We start from the raw sequence: 22,925 nt of genomic DNA, 5'->3' as shown, positions 1-22,925 counted from the left end.
TGAATCTTGAAATAATTATGCCAATAGCTAGAAAAAAGAAGAGTCCATTTACTTCAATGTCTAGAAAATGGAGACTAATCAATCTATACTGACAGAAAGCAGATCCCTGGTTGCCTGGAGAAGGTGGGACAGGGCTTGGTGAAGGGTGCCAGGGATTATCAAGAGGCATGAGGAACTTTTGGGGAGAATGGCTATGTTCATTATCCTGACTGTGATGATGGTTTCACAGGTATATACATACATCAGAACCTATCACATTATATACTTTAAATATGTGGAATGTATTGCATACCAAATTATACCTACATAAAGATGTTTTAAAAGTATGAATGTTACATTAATAATAAAATCCTATTTTGGTTTATTAAAGATTTATTCCGAGGTGAAGAGGAATATAGCCAATAATATTGTGACAACATTGCATGGTGACAGATGAGTACTAGAATTAGTGCAGTGATCATATTGTAAGGTATAAAAATGTCAAATCACTATATTGTACACCTGAAACTAATACAACTAATGTAACACTGTATATCAACTATACTTAAATATACATACACACACACATATATCTATACACACACACACACACACACACACACACACACACACACACACACACACACACACATAAACCTTATTCTGCAACAGAAAAGATTCTTTCTAGAGCAAGAAAAGTAACAGTTTTGAGAAAACTCACCTGATGATAATGATGTGTAGTCTGTATCAAATGCATGTACATGTTGTATACAAAGTTTGCCATTTGAGGCATATTCTTTATTATCTGTACTTCACGAGATGGTCTCTCCCCATTCTAGAAGGCAAAAAGAAAGTTAAGAAGAGAATGACAAACACTAAAAGCTAACATTTAGCCAACAGAAGCACATGTCTCCATCTTATGTATAAGCACAGTTAGGATTTAAGGGACATAAAGATGGTACGTGTGAGAGTCCAATAAAGAATAGATGAAGAGTGATTCAACTGAAATTTAGAAAATGTAGAGATGAGGAGGAAGAGAAGAGTCATTAGCTTTTAATACCATTTCAGTAACTAAAACATGACTTTTGGTCTACTAACTAACGTAGAAGAAAAAGAGATAAGCAATCCTTTGAATAGAGAGAAGAATCAACACGGTGTAAAGCGGTGGTCTCTAATACTGTGTGTATGCTGCTCCAAGGCAATTCTCAAGATTATTCAAAAAGAAAATACTAAAACTGTTCTTCCTGTTTATGGTTTCCTAAAAAACAGGAAGCTAACGTTTATAATAAGAAGCTAACAGACTGTTAGTAATGAGGGTGAATATTACTAATACTACTAAAGGAATTAACTAATAAAGTGTAGTCAAAAACGTTAACAAATAGAAGTCTACAGTGTGAGCTCTGTGGTATCGATCAGAACCATCGGGGGAGAACGCTAAATCAGAGGCTGAGCTCTAGGCCCCAGGGATTTATTTATATTCAGTAGGCCTGAGACAGAATGAGGAGGTTCTGATGGAGTAGTTTCTGACCACAATCTGAGAAACACTACTCTATCAGTGTAGGTGAAGTAGTAAAGTAAATGAGAACGAAATCTGCAAATCTTCCTAAACCATCCCAGAATAAAGATGAACAACTTTTCTATTTATAGTCAATTATAAAACGTTTATAAAGTCTCACCCTTTCTTACTTTAAGAACAACTCCGAAAAACATAAAGGTAAAACATATATCAAGAAAGGATTTTAGGGGCGGCCGGATGGCTCAGTTGGTTAGAGCGTGAGCTCTCAACAAGGTTGCCGGTTCAATTCCTGGGGATGGTGGGCTGCGCCCCCTGCAACTAAAGACTGAAAACGGTGACTGGACGTGGAGCTGAGCGGCTCCGGAGAAGTACACTGTTCCCCAATATTCCCCAATAAACTAACAAAAAAGTCTTAAAAAAAAAAAAGTTAAAAAAAAAAGGATTTTAAAGTGCCAAATTATTCAAAGCACATAAAGTTAGGACTATTTAGTACATTAAACAGCATTTCTCAGAATTAAGCAGGAGGGAAGGATTGCATGTAAGCAGGTGTTCTTTTGGTAACTGTTACTTTCCGCAAGGTCACGACATCTGGGTGCAAAGACTGCCATGCTATTACAAGTATAAGCTACTGCCTTCAAAACATGAAGGGTTTTGTTTGTTTGTTTGGTTTTTAATTTGACTGCGTATTCTCTGGTAGCTGTCCTGGGAACTGCCTCTTCTGAGATGCGGTGCTAGCTACCCGGCCCTCCCTGCCTCCCACACTGCCTCCTGAGCAGAGGATGGGGAGCCGCCCTCAGCCCTCAGCCCTCAGCCCCCCCAGGGCTTGAATCCATGGTGTTGGGTAAAGCACAGTCTCCAAATCTTCTGTTCATTGGTACTGCCTGATCTGCGCTCCAGGTTTCTCCAGATGTGTCCCTGCAGCCCTCGGACATGAAGCACTTGGGAGAAGTGTGGGAAACCTGACGACAAAGAGGCTCTGCCTCAGGCCTCTTGTCAGGAATCATCCTGTTTAATCATCAGCTTACAAAAGATTGAGAACCTCAGGGCTTCAGGATTGTGTCCAGATCCCAGAGCCTGACACTCAAGGCTTTATATGACCCCACCCCTCATATATCTCCAGCCTTTTCCTCCGATTTCTCTATAGCAATTTTTCTTTAAAAAGAAAAAAATGCAATTAAAAAACCCCCCAAAAATATACATAGCATTATTATAAAACAAACAGAATTTATTCCTGGTTTTTTGGAAGCGGGGAGAAGTGTGTACTGTTAACATTTAAAAGAGTTTTATTTAAATTCCAATGGACCTCTGAGACATTTCATTAAATGAAAAAGGCAAAACCCAAGTCTGTATAGTGTGGTAACCTTCATGTAAGAAAGAAAACAAAACAATGAACAGCTATCTGCTCCTTGTGCAAAAGCAATATATGAAGAGATTGGGGGGAGGAAGAGGGAAAAAGAGAAAGGAGGGAGAATAGGAAACAGGTAGCAGGGATGGATGGATGGATAAGGAGGGAGTGGCATTTTTCTGAGTATATCTTTTTGTTAAGTGTATGTTCCGTTCCCTGTCCCATTTCCCCAGAATGTAAGCTTCTTAAGGTTTTTCCAAGAGCTAAACCATTTATCACTCTGTTATCAAGTAATTAAATTCTCCTTACAAAGCTGAAGAGCGGCAGTATAACACAATGATTATTAACATGGACTCTGGAGTCAGCCTGCCTGGGTTTTTAAATCTTGGGTTCTCCATCTACTAGATGCATGGCCAAACTTCTTCTCTAACCCTGTTTCCTCATATGTAAAATGGGGTTAATAAGAAAACCTACTGAACAGGGCTGTTACTGAGATGAAATGAGATAATGTATGGAAAGAGCTAATTGCCTGTTACATGGTGAGTGCTCAATACATGTTGGCATGTATTCTTTTTATATAGAAAATCTCATTTAGTGCTAATTGTGCGGATGTTCCTAGCTCATGTGGCCACCTGTAACAGAATGCTGCTCTATACGATGAGGAAAGAAGTCCTACCTTTCGACTGGTTGGGAAAGGTTCTGTTGGAATTATATGCAAATGAAGTGGGCGGGCTGTGAGCTGGCTGAAGGCAGGAGTTAGTTCAAAACAGTTTTGGAAGAGAGACACTCTGGCGAAGATATAAAGTCCAAGTCTGGCTCTAGACATGGCCACCACTAAGCGACGGACATCCCTTTGGGAAAGAAACAAAATTAATTAACATACATCAAGATTAACAGCATATTTATGCAGCTTTTAAAATCTTTTATTTTTCTTATATATTCCACTAAATAGTCCTGTTAAGCTTTGACGATAAATGGTTAAGCTTCTTCAAAACAACAGTGTGCTTGCTGCAGCAGCACCTGTACTAAAAAACTTAACAGAGCAAACATTAAGTTAATCAATGTTAGGAGATTAGTAAACCAAGTAAAAAGTTATGCTTTATTATAATCTCTATGTTGGTTTTTTGGGGGGAGGGCGGGGAAAACCACAAAACAACAAATGTACTGATTAAAAAGGTCTAAGTAGCTCTACCCTGTATCCCCGAAAATAAGACCTAGCCAGACAATCAGCTCTAATGCATCTTGGAGCAAAAATTAATATAAGACCCAGTATTATTATATTGTATATTATATTAAATTATATTATTATATTACCCCGTCTTATAGGAAAATAAGACAGGGTCTTATATTAATTTTTGCTCCAAAAGGCGCATTAGAGCTGATTGTCCGGCTAGATGTTATTTTCAGGGAAACACGGGATTGGAATTACGGTACAGTTCAGTTGTCAGTCACCACCACACCACAGAGTCAATCTGAACCAACCCTTCCTCTGCTTCTTCACCTACCAAATTCCCAGAGTCTGTCAAGGTCAAATTTTATTTCTTAGATAAATCTTATTACACTGTTTTATACTTATTTAGAGTAATAATCACAATACGGTATGATGATATAACATAATACCATGTCTTAGTCATGTATTTTACTCTAGTACCCAGGCTCAGTGCCTGGCCGATAATGAGCATTCAAAATTCACATAAACAGAAATAAAATGGCTAAATTGAATGATCCAACTACACATATAGTTGACTATCTAATTAATACATGTCAGTTTTCTTTCATTTAAAAGGAATACATGTTTTTAAAACTTGATTTGAATTTATTGGAATCAAATACATTTATAAAAGAAGGGCTATATATTAAGTCTAATTTCACCTCACTATTAGTTAGGATGTGTTTTAGTAAGAAAAGATAATTTTGGTTTTAAATACAGAGAACAGTTTGTTTTCTTGAGATGCTCTTAGATGACTAAATTTGTGAGTATTGTGCAAACAAGAGGACTTTCATGAATAATAATAAAGTCTAGTAAAATCACCCCTAATCCCTGAAAGAAAGTGTTAAGAGTGTTACAGAGATCAAATGTTACAACGACCATATAATAACCAGGCAGAGAACCAGGAATCGATGACCTTGACAGGGACCTAGTTTCCCTTGCCAGGAGGTACCACACGACATTAGTACACATCAGCTATGTTCTTGTGTGTGTGAGGGGGCGGGGGGAGAGGGGTGTGGTGCTCCCCCCACCCACACAAAACTAAGAGATGTTCACTTAGGTAGAAGGAGCAAACATACCCCATTCGCAGTAGCGTTTTGAGTAATGTTTGCTCCTTCTACCTGAGACACTGGATTCACGACGAAAACACTATCTTCTAGGTTACCCACAAGTCAAATTGTTTTATTTTCTCCACATTTCCTGAGAACCCCAAGGGGTTATGCTATAGGTAGATGGTTCCAACACTGGTAGCTAGATGTACAATGCTAGAAACACTTAGTATGAGTTCTCACACAAACATTATAAAGGAAATTATGGTTAAAACAATGTTGTCAGGGAAAAAAGATGGCAATCACTGTGTTAGCATGTTCAGTTCTCCTCTTCACCTCCCAAAGGTTCTTTATCTCTCTGCAGAGCACAGACACAGTGCTTTTGCAGTCCTTCTCAGGAAACTTTCCCCCCTAGGTCTCAGTGCTACAGTGCCGTGAAGTGGCTTTACAAGCTTGATCTCCACTGTACATGAGGAGAGTTGGACTAAAATCTTCGCAGATTCAAATATAGGTATCTTCTAAGGGTATGTTTAATGTCTCCCCAACTGGATTCTGAGCTCCATAAGGGTAGAGATCATAAATGTTTGATTTACTACTATATATCAAGAAACCAGCACATTAAATAATTGATCAATTTGAAAGTATTTGCTAAATGAATGATCAAACACTACGAACATAACAAACTACCAGGCAAAATCATACATGAGTAGACAGGGTTCCTTGGAGCTACATCTTGAACCCAGGGCAACGCGAATTACCACCTTATTTCATAGCTCCAGACGTGGCTGGGAAAAACAGCATTGTTAAACAACAGGCCATCATTCTGGTTGAACCTCTATGAGGAAACAACACAGGAAAGTTACAGTTTCACTGCTTTACACTGAACAAGCATTTCTACTGTTTCCTGGACCATTCAAATTTGGTATATGTATGGTGGGGGGGCAGAAAAGAACAATGAATGTCGGAAAAGGGGCTATAAATGTCTCATTACTCTGGCTTCTAAATGGCTCCACGGGGTCCTAATACAGATCTCCGGAACTAAAGCTGAATAGTCTGACTCCTACACAATCACCTGATGAGCCTACCCTGGATGAAAACATATGTGGGTAAAAGAAATATGGCAGGTGCTTGGAAAACAGTTCAGCAGTTCCTTAAAGGGTCGAGGCAGAGGTACCATATGATTCAGTAATTTTACTCCTAGGTCTATACCCGAGAGATATGAAAACGTATGTCCACACAAAAACTTGTACATGAATGTTCATAGCAGCATTATTCATGATGGCCACAAAATAGAAAGAACCCAAATATCCATCAACTGATACGGACAAACAAAATATGATACAGCCACACAATGGAATGTTACTCGGCAATAAAAAGGAATGAAGTACTCACACATGCTACAACATGAATGAACCCTGAACACATTAAATCCAGTGATTCCAGTATATGAAGTATCTACAATAGGCAAATCTACAGACAGGAAGTAGAATAGTGGTTGACAAGAACTTGGCGGAGAGAGGAAAGGAGTGACTGCTGATAAGCACAGGGCTTCCTGTTGGGATGATGAAAATGTTCTAAAAAATTAATTGTGAAGAGAGCTGCATAACTATGGATATACTAAAAATCACTGACTTGTACACTTGTGAATTGTATAGTATGAGAATTGTATAGTATGTGAATTATATCTCAATAAAGCTATTATTTAAAGAAAATATGGAAGGAAGCAGGTTTCCTTGGTCTCTTGAAAGCTGAGAAACAAAATATTAGAAAAGGAAATGAATGAAATAAACCAAAATATTCTATGAAGAGCTTGATAAAATTCTAGCCAAGATACCTGAGGCATCTGGGTAACTGGAAGCACAAATAATAGTGAAATCAATATTTCACCTATATGTTTTAACAACACCAGCACAATTACCAGCACCCCCAATAAAGAAGTTGGACTTTTAAAAGCAAATTTTGGCAAATACAAAGAACATTATTTGAATAATGGTATTCTTGCTTAGAAAACTTTGATTTGTGCACGACAACACTGAAATCAGATCCTTTTTTAACCCTTCATTTATAAGCATTTTACCATCTTTTTTTTGTTTGTTTCCAGAAAAGTCAGGAAAATAGCATAGATCCCATGAGGAATCTGAAAAAGGCAAAGAAAAAAGGTGGAGAGGGAAGGAACCATCATTCATGTACTCATACTGTTGTTTTTGAGGAATTTTAATTTTGTAAAATACAGCGATGCCCCATTCAGACAGCAGCTATAAGTCTCACTACAGCAAAGGGACTGTTTTTTAGAAACGTTTTAGTCTCCAAATACATGCTTGATACTTAAGTAAATAAGCAAAAATAAACTCTTTTAGAAGCAATAGTCTTCAAATAATTTTGTGAACATTACATGTTTGCTTACTTTTACATAAAAGTTATCAGTCTAATGGAACCTGATCACCGGGCTAAGCTCCACACAGATCCTGACTTAATGATAACATTATGAGAGCTTGGAGAATTTTCTTTTTATATCCACCAAATAAAAGAATAAAATGAACTCTCCATATAGTTTTGCTATTAAGTAATATGTGATGGTTTATATAAAACTAAACCTTGTAATAAGAAGATATGTTCCCATAAATCTCTAGTACACAAATACATCACAATAGATGATAAAAATAGGTTATTGTTTGTTTCAACAATTCTTAATCCTGGGAGAACAAATGGTTCCTTCATCCTCTATCACCAAAGCCGAAAGACTGTGTGGGTTAGAAATGTCAGAAATCATATACAATAAAACATTCATTCCGAAGAGACTTTTTAGCACTTTACCTCCTTTAATTTCTGACTTTTTCCCAACAGATATAGGAAACACACACACACACACACACACACACACACATACACACATACACACACACACACTTTATGGTAAAATGCTATTTCTGAATGTTACCAAAGAGTAAAACCGTTTAAATAACTAAAGCATTTACGATTCAAAAAAATTCAGAAGCAATGGTTAACTATACAAAGAATCTGATAGTTACATTCCAACAAAAAGCACCAAAAGCTACCATAACAATTACTTTATACTTTCAAAAAAATGGTAAAACTACATAGCTACAGAAGTTTAAATTTGAAGCAGATAGTAAAGTTCAATAATATTATGAAAGTTTTTCCTTACGTACCTCAGATGGCCCACTGCCCTGGTTCGTACTAGAGAAAGAAGAATATAATCATTCTGTTGACCTTGAAACCTATCAACAGTTGTCACCTAAAAATAAAAAATAAAAAAAAAAGATAAATATGATATATTTTCAAAAGCACAATAACAAGACTCTAGGGGGATCGTTTAAATAATGTCCTAGAAATAAAAAACCTTGCCCTTAAATAATCCCCCCAAAAATGTGACCATACACTTGGATTTGGAAAAACAAGTTAATGAACCCTATGAAATAAACCACTGTAACCACATTAGGCTATGCCCCTGTGTTAGTCACACTTACAGCTCTCGTCTTTACCTGCGCTGATAACTAAACTATCTGTGGAATTAACAGTCTTCCCCTACTCAAAGCCATGAAAGCAGGGGCTGCATTTAGCTCGTATCCTAGTTGGGTGCCCAGCAATATAACTCAGCTGGCTCACTTATTATTTAACACATTCCTTAGCTCTAATCTACAGCATTCTCCTGTCAAAAAGTAAACAATCTTCATAGTATTTTCTGTTCAGTTTGAAAATATATGTACAAATAGGGAAGTTAGGAAGGTTTCAGAGTAATATTGACACTCATGCATTTCTCTCTTTCATTAATTCAACAAAAAGTTTAAATGTTTATCCCACACAATCTATAATTCATGGTCCCTATCTTTAGAAAGTTAACAAAACGTTTCTTTTTACATACAATGTAAAATATAGAATTTACATACAATGAAATATACTCACTTTAAGTGTATGATGTGATAAATTTTGACAACATATACTCCCATATAACCACCACCACAACCAAAATTGCCATGGTCAGTTCTAGAATTCCATAAAAATGGAATCATAAATTCTGTACTCTTTTTTTGTCTAGGTTCTCTCACTCAGCGTAATATTTTTGAGATTCATCCAGGTGTTGTATATTAGGAAGTTCATTATCATTTTACTGTTGACTTGTATTCCACTGAACGCATATTCCACAATTTGTTTATCCATTCACTTCTTCATGGCACTTGGGCTGTCTCTAGTTTGGGGCTATTCTGAATAAGGCGTCAATGCATATTCATGTATAAATATATTTGTGTACATGTGTTTCCATTGCTGTTGGGCAAATATCCAGGAGGAAATTGCTGAGCTGTACGGAAAGTGTATGTTTAACTTCCTAAGAAACTGTCGAACTCTTTTCCAAAGTTACCGAACCACTTTACACAGTCACCAGCAATATTCCAATTCCAGAACTCCAGTTGCTCCACATCCTAGCAGACATTTAGTATGCTGCCAGTCTTTGTAATTTTAGCTATTCTTTTGAATGTGTAGTAGTACCTCAATATAGTTTCAATTTGCATTTCCCTGACATCTAATGATAGTAAGCACTTTTTCATGTGCTTATTGGCCATTCATATGTCTTCTTGTGTGAAGTGTCTGTTCAATACATTTACCAATTTCATACTGGGTTGTTTTCATTTAACAATAACTTTTATAGAAGTTCTTATATTCTGGATATAAGTCCTTTGCTCTTATGTGTGGATATTATACCTGAAAATTCTGTTGCCATACTGACCATGCAGAGAGCTGGTCTGAAACGTGGGCGCACAAACTGAGAATGGTAGAGCAAATGGCTGAAATGAACCTTGGTCTTTGATGACATCACTGAGTCACTGGAACCCAAACCTGGAGCTACTCTACTTTCACCTTGTTATGGGACCGAGTAACTTTCCTTATTACTTAAGTTTTTCTGTTAATCATAAATAAAAGAACTCAGACATTGAGGTCCTTCTATTTCTAAACCTTCCACATTTCGAAGTTATTAGTTTCTCATTTTCACTTTCTATAGCCCTCACGGAGTATTCTACAACGCATAATCCTCACTGTGGTCCTTTCAATTTTGTCTCCATTTCTATGATTTTGCTTTCTTTTCTTCTACTCCACATTTCACCTCTTCTTCCTGAGTTCTTTAATTTCTCTGCTTTGCAGCCTTCCCTCACAGAAATGGTTACTTTATTATTTAAAAACACTTTAGGTATTTTAAAATTCAAAGCCAATGTGTATTCAACATTTTCATCTGTTCCAGACCAACATGTTTTCTGGAACATGTATCTTGTCAATTAGTACGTTTTGATGCTCTTTACCTGATTTTTTCCCTATATAAATCGAGCTTGTACTAGTTTCCTCTTCCCCACTGTTTCATCACCGAGTAAGTGGGTTTCTTAGATTAACTACATGTAAGAGATTAGGGTGGGTTGAGCAGGACTGTTTTCTAAGGGCTGTAGGTTTTTTATAACAGAAGGTTCTCTTTTCCTCTGCTACTATAGAGGCAGTCTACTTTTTGCAAATACAGCTCAGCTCGCCTGCAGGCTTCTTTGAACCAATTTGGGACCAGGAAGGCTTCTGCTCACGCCAATTGTTGCATCCATTGTTAATAGGGATGTGGCTCTTATACTTCAGAGTACACCACTACCTTCAGGAAATGTGCTTTTGCAGGCACTTTCAAGACGGGTCCCTTAAATTCCCTTCTTCCCACATTTTCTTCCTGATCTGTATCATCTCACTAAAAATGGAGTTTGTCTTCTCTTCCTCCCATTTTCCTCTTACTTTTGGATGATTTCCAAGAAAAAGTGAAAGAGCTTTTAATACAGTCATAGTATTCACAACCAAAGTCCTACTTTCATCATTACTAATGTATGTGTTTTGTTACTCTTTCTAGTTTCTGAACCCTTTATTAATAAAATCAAGAATATTCATTTTCATTTGATATTACTCCATCACATCACATAAAAAATGTAAAAAAAAAAAGAATCATGGGTCAGGATGCACTTTACAATTTTCCTTCATCCCCAAGAAAAAACACTCCCCATGCACACAGAGTAAGAAACCTTTGCAAAACAAAACAAAAGTGATACAATTCTTATTTTCAACTCTAACGGTATATAAATAATGTCATTTTTTAATTCATCATTTCATCAACAGAAAGTTTTAGAAACACTGATTTCTGCTTATTATCAACAAAAATCTTCAGTGTGGTAGGTAGTTGGGACAGAAGCTCATAGCAAACCAATAACACTGCCAGGCAGGCTCGCCAGAGAATTATTTATAGTTCTATTGTTTCATTTTCTTACACTTCTTGAAAAGAGAAAGCAAAGAGACAAAGTAGAGCAATATAAATAACTCATAATAAATACAAATATTCCCATCTTGCCAACATCGTAAGATTCATAAAATTACCTTATTTGGTCTTCCAATCAAGGGATTGTTCCCACATCGTCTATTGATAATGTCACGAATAAGATGCTTTTGCCCATTATATGTTGTCAGAATACTGATCTTATCAGCAGGATAACCAAGTAAACACATGTACATAAAAAGTGCCACTACGTATTCTGCCTCTCCAAGGTTCTGTAATGCAAACATAATCAGATTATGTATTTATTTCCTTTTTCTTCAACTTTATAGAGAAAATGATTCACTAGCACAGTTTATTCATTTATCACACTGCCAGAAGTGAACAGTTAATAATGTGGACAAGTGAATACCTTACATAAAAACTGATGAATAACCTTATCCTAGACTAACATTGATAAAAATAGAATAATGTAATTATAACCCTTTGACATTTGCAATACATTTGCAATATATGGAACAATCATAAAATAAAAGTTGCCAAGTTCTGGGACCACAACAATCACAATATAGATCAATAATATTATGCTACAGTGTACTGCAACTATAGTAATGGAAAGAAAAATTAACATAAAGAAGCAAGGTAATCGTAAAACCCAGTAGAAAATCCAGTCTGATAGCATATACATCTAGCAGTACTGTAGACAACTCTTCATTTTTACATAGTATTTTTCCTTCTCACTCATACTTCACAGTATTTTTTGTTTTGTTGTTTGTTCTCTTACTGATGGTTGCTATCTCTACAGACCACTTTAGGTGGGAAAGGATGTGGCCTCAAATTGGTCAGTCTGGCTTACTGTGACATCAGAGACTCTGGTTAAAGATTGGTGGGAAGGAGCTTAAAACCAAGGCTTAACTGAACCTGAAAGTCAGGAGACATACACAAGGCTGTTTAGTCCAGTAGAGACTAAATTGAAAAGTAATAGATGACAGAAGAAAGTAAAATGAGAATACAAACAACATGAAAATCAAAAAAGAAAGACAAGAAGCTAGATTTCATGTCAAAGCAATAGGAAAATTACAGGAAGACCTTTAGAAAAATCATTTATATTCTGGTGACACTTGGGGCCACTCACACAGCTTGAGTTATCTCTTAAATTTTCTACTAGTTCTTTGGAAGACAGGAGGGAAAAGAAGCCACATGACCGTGTAAATCTTTCCATTTTCTTATCAGTAGCAAACTACATTTATGTAAGCATCAACTCTAATATAGATAAAACAAATATTTTGGTGTATATGCTGCCAGATCTTTTGGTATAGATTATCAGTATGTATTTTGATATGTATGTTTTGCTGTTCTTTTTTAGAAATAAAATGGGACACTACAGCTATACTTTGCAATTTGATTTTTTTTCACTTAATATAGCATAAACATTTTTCTTAATATAGCATAAACATTTTTCTTGTGAGTAAACCAAGTTATATTATCACTCTTAGTGGCTATTCAGTATTTGATTATAATAATGTAATTAATCCCTACTGATAAGACATTTAGGTTGTTTCTCATTGCCAAAATAATTTGCAGTAAAAGATATAACGAACATTTTAGCATATAAATCTTTGCAAATTCATCCAATTTTTTTTTTTTAGGATAAATTCCTAGAAATGAGAACACTGCACTTTTAATACATACTGACAATTTGTCTACCAAATTACTTTCCTATTAACATTGCATGAGTATAGGTTTTCCCTAAACCTACCCCGACAGTATTATCAGAGGTGAAAATACGTTCCAGTGATTTGTACTTGCTATATATTTCTGTGTGAGTTACACATTCTGGTCCTTACTGTATTTTTCTTTTGGGGCTTCCCCTCACCCTCCCACTGAAGTTATGTATTTTAACATTTGTACATGTCATATTTATATATGAAAAAAAATTTTAAGTGCTTTTCTCCAATTTAAAAATCTAAAGAATTCAAAAATAAGGCATTCAATATTTGAAAAAAGTACAGATTTACAAAATGTGTATATTTTGTCATGGAAACTCCACACCAACATTATATACTTGGAAAAAAATACTGTGTTTCCCCAAAAGTAAGATCTACGCTGAAAATAAGCCCCAGTTAAGATCGTCAGCCAGACGGATGCATTTAGAATGTTATGACGATGTTCCAGAAGATGACATGACTGTATTTGAATAAATGTACATTGTTGTACATGAAAAAATAAGACATCCCCTGAAAATATGCCCTAATGCGTCTTTTGGAGCAAAAATTAATATAAGACCCGGTCTTATTTTCAGGGAAACACAGTACAAACAGGATAAATTACAAATACATGTAAGCAATAACTTAGTTCAAATCATGTAATAAAAAGTATATTAATCAAGATATACAAGCTTTCATAGGTTCTAAACTGAAGGACTTTTTTTTCTGCAGAATCCTTAAAACCTGTGGCACTTAAAATTTGTTAGCCTTTCTACTGAGAGGTAAATTATACACAATGATGAAAAAGATTAACAGACCAGTTGTCTATTATGAATCATTCCAGCTTTGCTCAACAATGGCCAAAACTCTTTTCTCACATTCTTGTTTGTTTTCCTAATAAAATTGTGCTGCCTGGCTATTGGCTGGACTGTTTGGGGGCATTGATTTTTTTTTTGAAAAGTGATTTATAAGAGTCCTATATACATTCAGACTTTAACCCACTGTTTGTTAGATGTTGAAAATAAATTTTTTCTCAAATCAGTATTTTCCTTTATGAGTTTTGCTTTTGCTAACGAGCTTAATAAGATCTTTCTCACCCCAACATTATATATTCACCAATATTTTCTTCTTTCTAGTATGCTTATAGTTTCTTTTGTGTATATAGCTTTAATCCATCTGAAATTAAATTTTTTTGATGTGTGTGAGGTGGGAGAATCGAACTTTCCTTTATTTAATGGTCAGACAAATGGTTCAGTATCAGTGATTTAGGTAGTAATTCAGCCCTACAAATGCAAAATAAATGTAAAAGTTTTATGTTTTCTTACCTGATAAAAGTAAGGATTAGGTTCAGACTCTCCCACTCCCTGAAAATCTTCAACATTGATGAGCTGGAAGTCATAGAGCAAGCCAGCATTTGCTGTACTGAACTCCGGCAAGAGCTGCACGTGGGGTAGGTTTCCCAGATTCTTGTATCGCCAGTTGTAGAGGTTACACAGGCTTTCCAAAGACAAATCCCCCCCAAACAGGAAATATTAGTGATGTAAAACCCCTTGTAACATACATAAGGGGGTTTCTAGGAATTGTGCTCTTCCTCTTAATTTTCATGTTACTCATTACGTGCTCATCTTTCTAGCAATAACCCTTTTCCAACCTTTGCCTCTCTACCTCAAGTAACCAAACCAGAAGATATAGACATGACAGGTCCATTGTGTTCTCTGAGGTAAACTGCTCTTTTCACTCATTAAATTATAAAATCAGGGAAAAGTCTGTAAATTGAGGAAAATTTTGAGGTAACTATGAGATGGGGCCTGTATACTCTATGAAGTGAGTAGGAACTGGTGTGTTCTCTTGTTCATTTTTGCTTTAGATTTCAAAATGATATTAACTGTGTATCTTTTGGGGCATGAAGAAAGAGGAAGGGACGATGAAAAAGAGCACTTAGTTTATAAGTAACTTAAATTAATCTCAATGAATAAAATGAAGGAAGTCATTTGATTAATTCACACCACCTGCCGAAGCAATGAAGGTGCTTTCAGATTTGTAGATGCCTAGTTCCTGGACAGCATGGAGTGCTATGAGTCTATATGGAAGTTATCGAACACTTGGATCAAGGAACTGATGTCCTGAAACAGCAGTTATGCCCCAGCCCCCACCCCACCCCACCCCAACCGGGTCTCCCTTACCTCGCTCTGGCTCTGCCCTGGGCATCTAGGTCCACAGTAGGAACTCCTATCCGGACAAAGCGAGTGAAGAGGGATTGCTCCATGTTGGAATACTTCTGAAAAGCCATGTTCTTAATGACTGGAGGTAACTGGTGATGATCACCAATCATAATCCACCGTTTCAGTCGGCTAAAACCATCCTGAGGATTCTAAAAAGAAAAGTGAGAAAATGGCAAAATATTCTAATTAACATATTACCCTGTTAGTCTCCAATTTTACTGCATTAAGAGTCTCACTATTCACAAAATAGCTTCATTACCTTTACTAACTCATATTCGCCAGCTCCACAGAGAAATCTGGCAAACTTAGAGAATGACTTGTGAATCACGTATGGGCACCATCGCTCTTGGCTGATGGCTGTGAGGGAGGATGGGGTTGACAGAGGAGGCGGGCACGGAATTATTCCACGTTAACAGGTAGGGTTAAAGATCCAAAGAGATCTGGGAGGCTTAGGTCAGAATTAGGCAAAGGCTGCATAGAAACAGATGTCCAAGCAGGGAAATGGAAAGATGTCAAAATAAACACTGCGCATCACAATTATGCCGAGAGCCAGTTCTGACTCCCACCCCACAAAGCAGTAAAAATCAAACCTTCTTTAATTTCCTACTCTACTACTTCAATTCCCTACTCTATGTGTCTCCTTGTTCCTTGAAATATATCCTGACAAAATACATTCCAAGTCCCAAATGATAAAAGTACTTTTGGAACCCAATTTATCTACAAATTTAGAGCAGTCTATTCTTAAATTGGGAATTCCATATTTTGTTTTTAATGCTGCCACAGTAAAGACTATTGTACAGTAAGAAACATTCTGAAACATCACCATTTAGCTCAAAAAAAAATTAGGCCTAAGGCAAAGGAAAGCAAAATACCCAGCGAACATCAAAAACAATTCTAGAAGCAATTCTAACAAATGAAATGAAAAATAGCTTCTCTTCCCTTCAAACTGCATAAAAATGCAATTTTCTTGATTAAAATTCAAAACTTAGATAAACTATGAATTTTTAAATCGTATCCTCAGAAACAATACAAACTGCTAAATAACCAGTGAAGAGATTAAAGGAAATTCATAGACTTAAAATAGAGTAACAAACATAATGAAGTTAAGGAGAATATGTAATTATGGCAATTAGCACCCCAAATCGTGTAGCTTTCTGATCCTGCCCCCTGGAATACTTAAAACTCTACTTTCTTTGTCTCAGATATCAGTATCTTACCTGTAGAAGAAGAGGTATAAAAGTTTCTATCTCCAGAATCTGAGCAGCCTCCTCCATTAAAATGTTGTCATACTGAGAAAGGAAGAAAAAGCAAAGCTTGTCAAAAAAACAGCTTAAAAGACAAACAACTACCACCACAACTATAACAACCATCCAAAAAAAAAACCCAGAAAACAAAAAAACCCAAATAATTCCTGACAAAAATAATAGCATACAAATTATGCAAACAGAAAGCTCATGATCTTATTTATCATTATGTCTCTGCTTCTCCATTTTAAGTCTTTAGCCTCAGGGAAGCCCCCTAAATATACAAGTCTACACTGAAGAGATCTTGTAGATCATTTCTTAGATTCCAATATCAATTTAGATATTTTCAATTCAGTTCTTTAAGTTATACATAAGCAAGAATCACTTTATGATTACATATGAGGTCATTTGCCTTGGTATTCTTACCCTACCTAAGGTAGTATTTTGGGGAATTTTTTTTCCCTTATGAATCCTACCTAGCACTCAACAATTCCCTTCTGTTTCACCCTCTGGCATTCAGTATATCACCAAAACATGTCAATTTTACCTTCCAAAACTCCCTCTTGAACCTATTCATTTTTCTCCATTTCTACTACCACTACCACTCTAGTCCAAGCCACTACTCTGACTACTGCCAGCAATCTCTTGACGAGTCCGTCCACTTTCTGTCTTGCCTCCCCTAAATCACTGATACAACAGTTATCAAATCACTTCACCTCCTGGTGTCAAACCCTTCATTGGCTCCAACTATCTCAGGAAAAAAATCCCTTAACATGGCCTATAAGAAACGTAGTAATTAGAGCCTGGATTCAACCTGCCCCTGCCTTCCTCTTCTACTTTATATGTCTGTCAGCTTTCTCCTTACTTATTAAGCTTCAACCACGCTGCTGTATTTCATTTTCTCAGAAACGGCAAATCCATCAGGCCCTCTGCATGTGCTACTCTCGTGACTTTATGTCTGCTTGGCTCTTTCTCATTCTTAAAGTATCAGCTTAAACCCCACTGTCTCCAGGCCTTCTCTGACCTCCCAGTCGAAAGTGGGTTTCACAGTACTCTTTTCCTTTGTCGCACAGCACCTCAAAATTTGTAATTCTATCTTTATATTTACTTGTTTGATGCCTGTATCCTCCCACCGGCCCAGTTTCCAGTAATGTTAGGCACTGCATATTTGTGAAATAAAAAAAATCAAGTCTTTCTCCAACATAAGGAAATTTCGTTCTTTCCTTGATTTTCTCTTTTATCTGCCCAACTGTTTTGGAGGTCCATTCTCAACATGTTTTCTTTCTCCTCTACTTCTAATTCTGATCACTACTTAGTATATCTCATTCCCTGTTTTATTGGTAAAAACCTTCTTTGAGAATCTCACTAAGTACATATTAGAGTTCCTTTGTTTTCTGTTTATAAGGGAAATTTCCTCTTATTTTGTTTTCTAGGGAAGTGGAAGGTGGGGAGATAATATTTATTCTTAATGCTTAACTCTCCTCTTTTAAACTAATTGTTTATATATCCTACAATTTCTGTGCTACTCATTTTTATCAAAATATGCTATATCTATATTTGCCCAAGATTGGAAACTGAGCTGGATTTCCACTGGACATGATAAAAGTTAAAGTTCAATTCTGCACTGTTTCTTATTGAAAAAGGTTTAGGCACGTGGCTGGATGTCTTCTCTAGCTCTATCTGATGCTGAATTTCCCTATTACAATGATTCATTAGGTCATCCTGGTGGGAAGAAAGAGGAGTTCAAAAAGCCACATTTTCACAGAAGTCTCTGCGTGTATTCTCAGGATAACAGGTACAATATGCAAAACAGAACTGGAGAAGCTCGAAGAAGACAGCTTAAAGGCCCTGCTTTCTGAAAAACTGAAAATCTAATTCAATTTAACTTATAAAAACATATCTATAGATTCTGTTTTAAAACGAAGCTTTTAATCACCAAGTAAAATTATGACATAATTATATTGGGAGTATTAGGAAGGAGAAAGCACACGAACATGCATGCATAGCTCCTTGGGGACAGCACAGAGTCAAAAGACAACACCTAAAAGGGAAGTTTAACATTCCTTATTGATACAGATTAACAGAAAAAGGAAATACTAAAAGAGTTGGAAGACTGGATAACTGGAGAGGATCAAGGAGTAGGGGACTGCCTTTTTTAAATGTTAAGTAGATGTACAAGGTTTTTAAGCTCTTAAACCAGATACATGTGTAAGTTTGATAAAAATAAAACTTTAAAATTAAAGACATAAAAAATCTGAGATACTATCAGCACTCACGTAACTATCTTTAGATATGTAGCAAAATGTAAGTAAAGAAAGTGATTAATGAAAATGTGATAAGCTACAAGTAATGTTTTCTAGAATATGCTGTGAAAAGCTGCATGAAAGCATAAAATGCTAATTATGATCGAATTGTTTCCCCTTGTAATTAAACTGATATGATTCAATATCAAATTCAAAGAATGTTTCCTACGTTAGCCCCAAGAATACAATATTTGAGTGAAAAGTTCTCTCTAATAATTTGCCAAAGGGCAAGTTCACACCAGCCCCTTTAGTAAAGCATCGGGTTTGTCCTACCTCGCAGCAGAGGAACCTGTCACCCAAGATGACAACAATTCCATCACCTTGAATTTATCTAGCACCTATCTTCCAGCGAGCACATAACATTTAAAAATTGTCAAGTTACTTTCATCAACAACAAATGCTTTCCTAACTCTGAATTCAAACCAGTATACAAACCCTATTTTTAAACAACAGAAAAACCTATTGCAGGGAAGTTAAATGATATGCATTAAAATCAGAGTTTAGGTCGGTTTAACTGGCAAAGTCTCAGAGGCCGTAAATTAAAATTTATTGCTTAATTATTACATTCCACTTCAACTGAGTCACAGGCTCACAGGCTATCATGCCCTTTAGCTCTCTGGTCTTTAGTATATGATGAAGTAAATTCACTCTCTCATTTACAGTGTAACTAAGAATATTACCCATCCTCACTTGGAAGGCTTGTGATTTACTGAAGAAACAAATAACTGAGAGTGGACGTGTGCTTCAAACATGAATAATGCAAGCGTATTATAGATGTTTAGTAGGTGGAAAATACTGCTAAATGTTATTTTTACAGTTTTTAGTTCTGTTTGGAGATTTTTTTCACATACTAAAAATAAATAATCTACCTTAACAAGTATTAGAATTTGGTTAGACAATCATACAGTTATAATGTTACTAATGGACATATTACTGATAACTAAATTTAGAAAAATTACATTTAATGTTCGCTAATCATATAAACATAAGAGGTTATCATTTTTAAGAGACATTTTTAAGTAATTGTAAATGCAAACTTCAATAAAAGGTGAACCAATCTCCAAGGGAAATGGTATAGGTTAAAAAAAAGAAAAAAACTAACAACTGAACAAATGATGAATTAAGGAACTAAAATATAAGCCTTTACCTTGAAACCTAACTTGACTAAATCATGTCGTTTTAAGGCAGCATGAGTGCAGGTCATGGCAATGATTTTGGCTTCTTTCACCAAGAGGTATTTAGATCTGTCCAGTCCACTTCGAAGCAATTCAGAGGCCCTGAATTCCTATCGGAGTAGGGGGGATAGTGAGAGATAATTTTTGGAAAATAAACATAGTTTATGCATACATCTACATATTCCAATTAATCAAACTTAATTTCTGAGAACTTAATATAAATATATCATAAACTAAACCTAAAGAATCATACTTTTCATTATTAATTAGGTACTAATTTAATTCAAATAATAGCTGACATTCAGGCTACAATTTGGACTGTTTTTTGTATAAGGTAAAACATTTACAATATCAACAAGAATACTGAATACAATATCAATCACCACTGTATCTATATTACTCAAGGTCCCTCCAGGAAAATTGAAACTATTTCATGTATTCATAACACAGGGAATTTAATGCAGGGGATTGGTTACACAGGTGACAGAGGAGCAGAAAAGCCAACCAGGGAATAGTGAATTAACCCCGAGATTAGCAACAGCAGAAGTTACGACCCTTTCTAAACTAAGAAGGGTAAAGGGAGGAGCCAGTGCTATCAGAGCCCAGGGAATAGGGTACCAGAACAAGCTGGAACCACAGTGGGCCATGCCAGCAGAGATGGAAGCCACAGAAGAGGTGAAACCCAAGGCAGAGAGAGCTGGTGGAGAATTATCCTGGCTTCTGCCACATTTCTCATTGGCTAAACCCAGGTAGAAGTCAGCCGACATGGGAGGCTGTGAAATCAAACCTCCACGGATCAGTCCAACGCCTGACCATGGAAGAGGATCCCCCATAGATCAGAGTTGGGGGATGGACAACAGATAAATGTGAAGAGCAAACAAGCCCAAAAAGAGTATCTAGTAAGTTTTACCAAATCTGAAAATTTTTTCATAATTAGTTCAGATTTTCTAAAAACATTTTTGTTTTGTTTTTTTAAATAATTAAAACATTACACCCCCTCCCCAGGCAGCTACTAAAATTATATGTTTTTATTCTTTTATTTTGTTTATGTAAGTATAAACATAATATTGTTTTGTAGGTCTTAAGTTTTTTATTTACTATCATACTATGTATTTATTATTCTGTATCTACCTACCATCCATTCATCCATCCACCTACCCATACCATGCACCAATATTTACTGAACATTTACTATGTGCCAGACACTGTTCTAGGAAGTAGGGATACAATCATATCTAAAAGATACAAAGACGAAAGAGACAAAGTCTCTTCCCTTTTTACCCGAGGTAATCCTAAACCTTCTTACCAAGGAATCTGAGCCTGAATGTGGTCCTTTTACTGGATTGCTATCATCTTCCAATGATGGTTTCCATAAGGAATGAGAAAGCTAGGAAGCATCTCAGGGGTTCCCTCGTTCCAGACATACTCTTCTCTGTCCCCTTTGTATAGCAGTTCATCTTTGTAATCAGGATCAATCATGCTGGCTAATCAGCAACCTCCCTTTTTGCCTACTGGTCAAGAGGGATGAGGACCTTAGGGAGCCCTTGTGGCAGTCTCAAATTCCAATTCAAAACTGTTGAATGCCCTGAAGAATATGTTTCTTTCTTAAATACTGAGACTTTTACATTAGAAGAGCCAGAATAATGGGGATTCAATTCATATCTTAATTTTTACTTATTTCTTGAATTAGAACTATAAATGTCTCCAATAAGGTCCTTTAAAAATAACCATCTGCTTTGTTAGATTCGAGTATTTCATTTACTTCACTTAAACAACAATAACAATTAAACTTAAACTTTTACAGGAAAGTTAAAAGAACGTGAGGATCCTTACCTCAAGCTGAGTAAAGATTTTCTTAATATGCCTGAAACATCCTTCGGCAATTTCCATGTCTTCTTCATAAGATCGGCCTTTAAAAATGGGTTGAGGGGCATTTGCAAAGTACTCATGAAAAGGGAAGAAAGTGGAGATTTCCGTAACATCTGGTAATATATTAGCTTTATTTTTCACTTTGCTGATATACTCTTCCCAGCGAGACATTACCTATAAGAAAAAGGGATTTAAGGTTAAAATTGCCAGTTAATTATTATGTTTTAAATAATAAACTAAAAAAGAAATTTAGTAAAACTAGGATCTACTAGGTAAAGGAAAAGGAAAAAAATAGCAATTTTTGACCCAACAGAACTATTTCTTATCAAAATCACTGATGGGACTACCTTTCTTTTCTAAAAGTAACCTTTAAGATTGTAGAAAAAAGGCTTTTTAATCAAAAATGCAGAAACGGGAAAGAACCTCAGGGTCATCTCATGGGACTTTATCTCAGACATTTCAGATTCTCCATCTATACTCAGGACAGTTTATTATCGATGCTTAAAACCAAACAAGTAAGCAAACAAAGAAATTCCTTATTTTTTTATTATCTCAGATTCTCTCCATTACAGTAAGTCCACCTTTAGCAGTTTTAAAAAATCAATCTGGCACTTGTCAACCCTTTTCCTAGACCTTCAAATGTTTTTCCAGTTCTCGTGAGTACCTTTAGAAATAACTTCTGGTTAAGCTGAGTGTACATCTGAAAGCTCATTTCATGACTTCTCTGATATAGTTCAACTATACCCTGGTACAATGTTAACTATGCCTCTGCCACAAAGTTCCCACTTAATCTCAATTTTTGTAATTTTCACAGGTATTTTTTGTTATAACTTCAGTGTTTCTCAAAGTGTGGTCCTTAGGCAGAATATCTCAGAAGCTAAACAAAAACGTTGATTCCTGCATGCCACGCCTTATTGAAAGATACTCTCTGGGGAAAAGGCTTGAGAATTTCCTTTCAAACAACTTCCCCAATGTACTTCCTGTATGCTGAAAACTGTTGATCTCT

General features: G+C 36.0%; 1 protein-coding gene across 1 annotated transcript in view; it reads right to left on the bottom strand.

Annotated features, from left to right (window-relative positions):
* The window catches only part of AQR (aquarius intron-binding spliceosomal factor), an 88,520-nt gene that overhangs the window by 3,829 nt on the left and 61,766 nt on the right, over positions 1-22,925 (bottom strand). Inside the window, exons 26-34 of the mRNA XM_033108153.1 lie at positions 21,884-22,093; positions 20,023-20,160; positions 16,546-16,617; positions 15,290-15,477; positions 14,432-14,603; positions 11,505-11,675; positions 8,270-8,355; positions 3,517-3,691; positions 701-814 (exon numbers count right to left, since the gene is read on the bottom strand). Coding sequence (XP_032964044.1) covers positions 701-814; positions 3,517-3,691; positions 8,270-8,355; positions 11,505-11,675; positions 14,432-14,603; positions 15,290-15,477; positions 16,546-16,617; positions 20,023-20,160; positions 21,884-22,093 — 1,326 coding nt within the window. The remainder of the gene's footprint in view (positions 1-700; positions 815-3,516; positions 3,692-8,269; positions 8,356-11,504; positions 11,676-14,431; positions 14,604-15,289; positions 15,478-16,545; positions 16,618-20,022; positions 20,161-21,883; positions 22,094-22,925) is intronic.

The sequence above is a fragment of the Rhinolophus ferrumequinum genome, chromosome 6 (assembly GCF_004115265.2).
Source record: "Rhinolophus ferrumequinum isolate MPI-CBG mRhiFer1 chromosome 6, mRhiFer1_v1.p, whole genome shotgun sequence".
Taxonomy (NCBI): domain Eukaryota; kingdom Metazoa; phylum Chordata; class Mammalia; order Chiroptera; family Rhinolophidae; genus Rhinolophus; species Rhinolophus ferrumequinum.
This window is presented reverse-complemented; position numbering and strand designations above follow the sequence as displayed.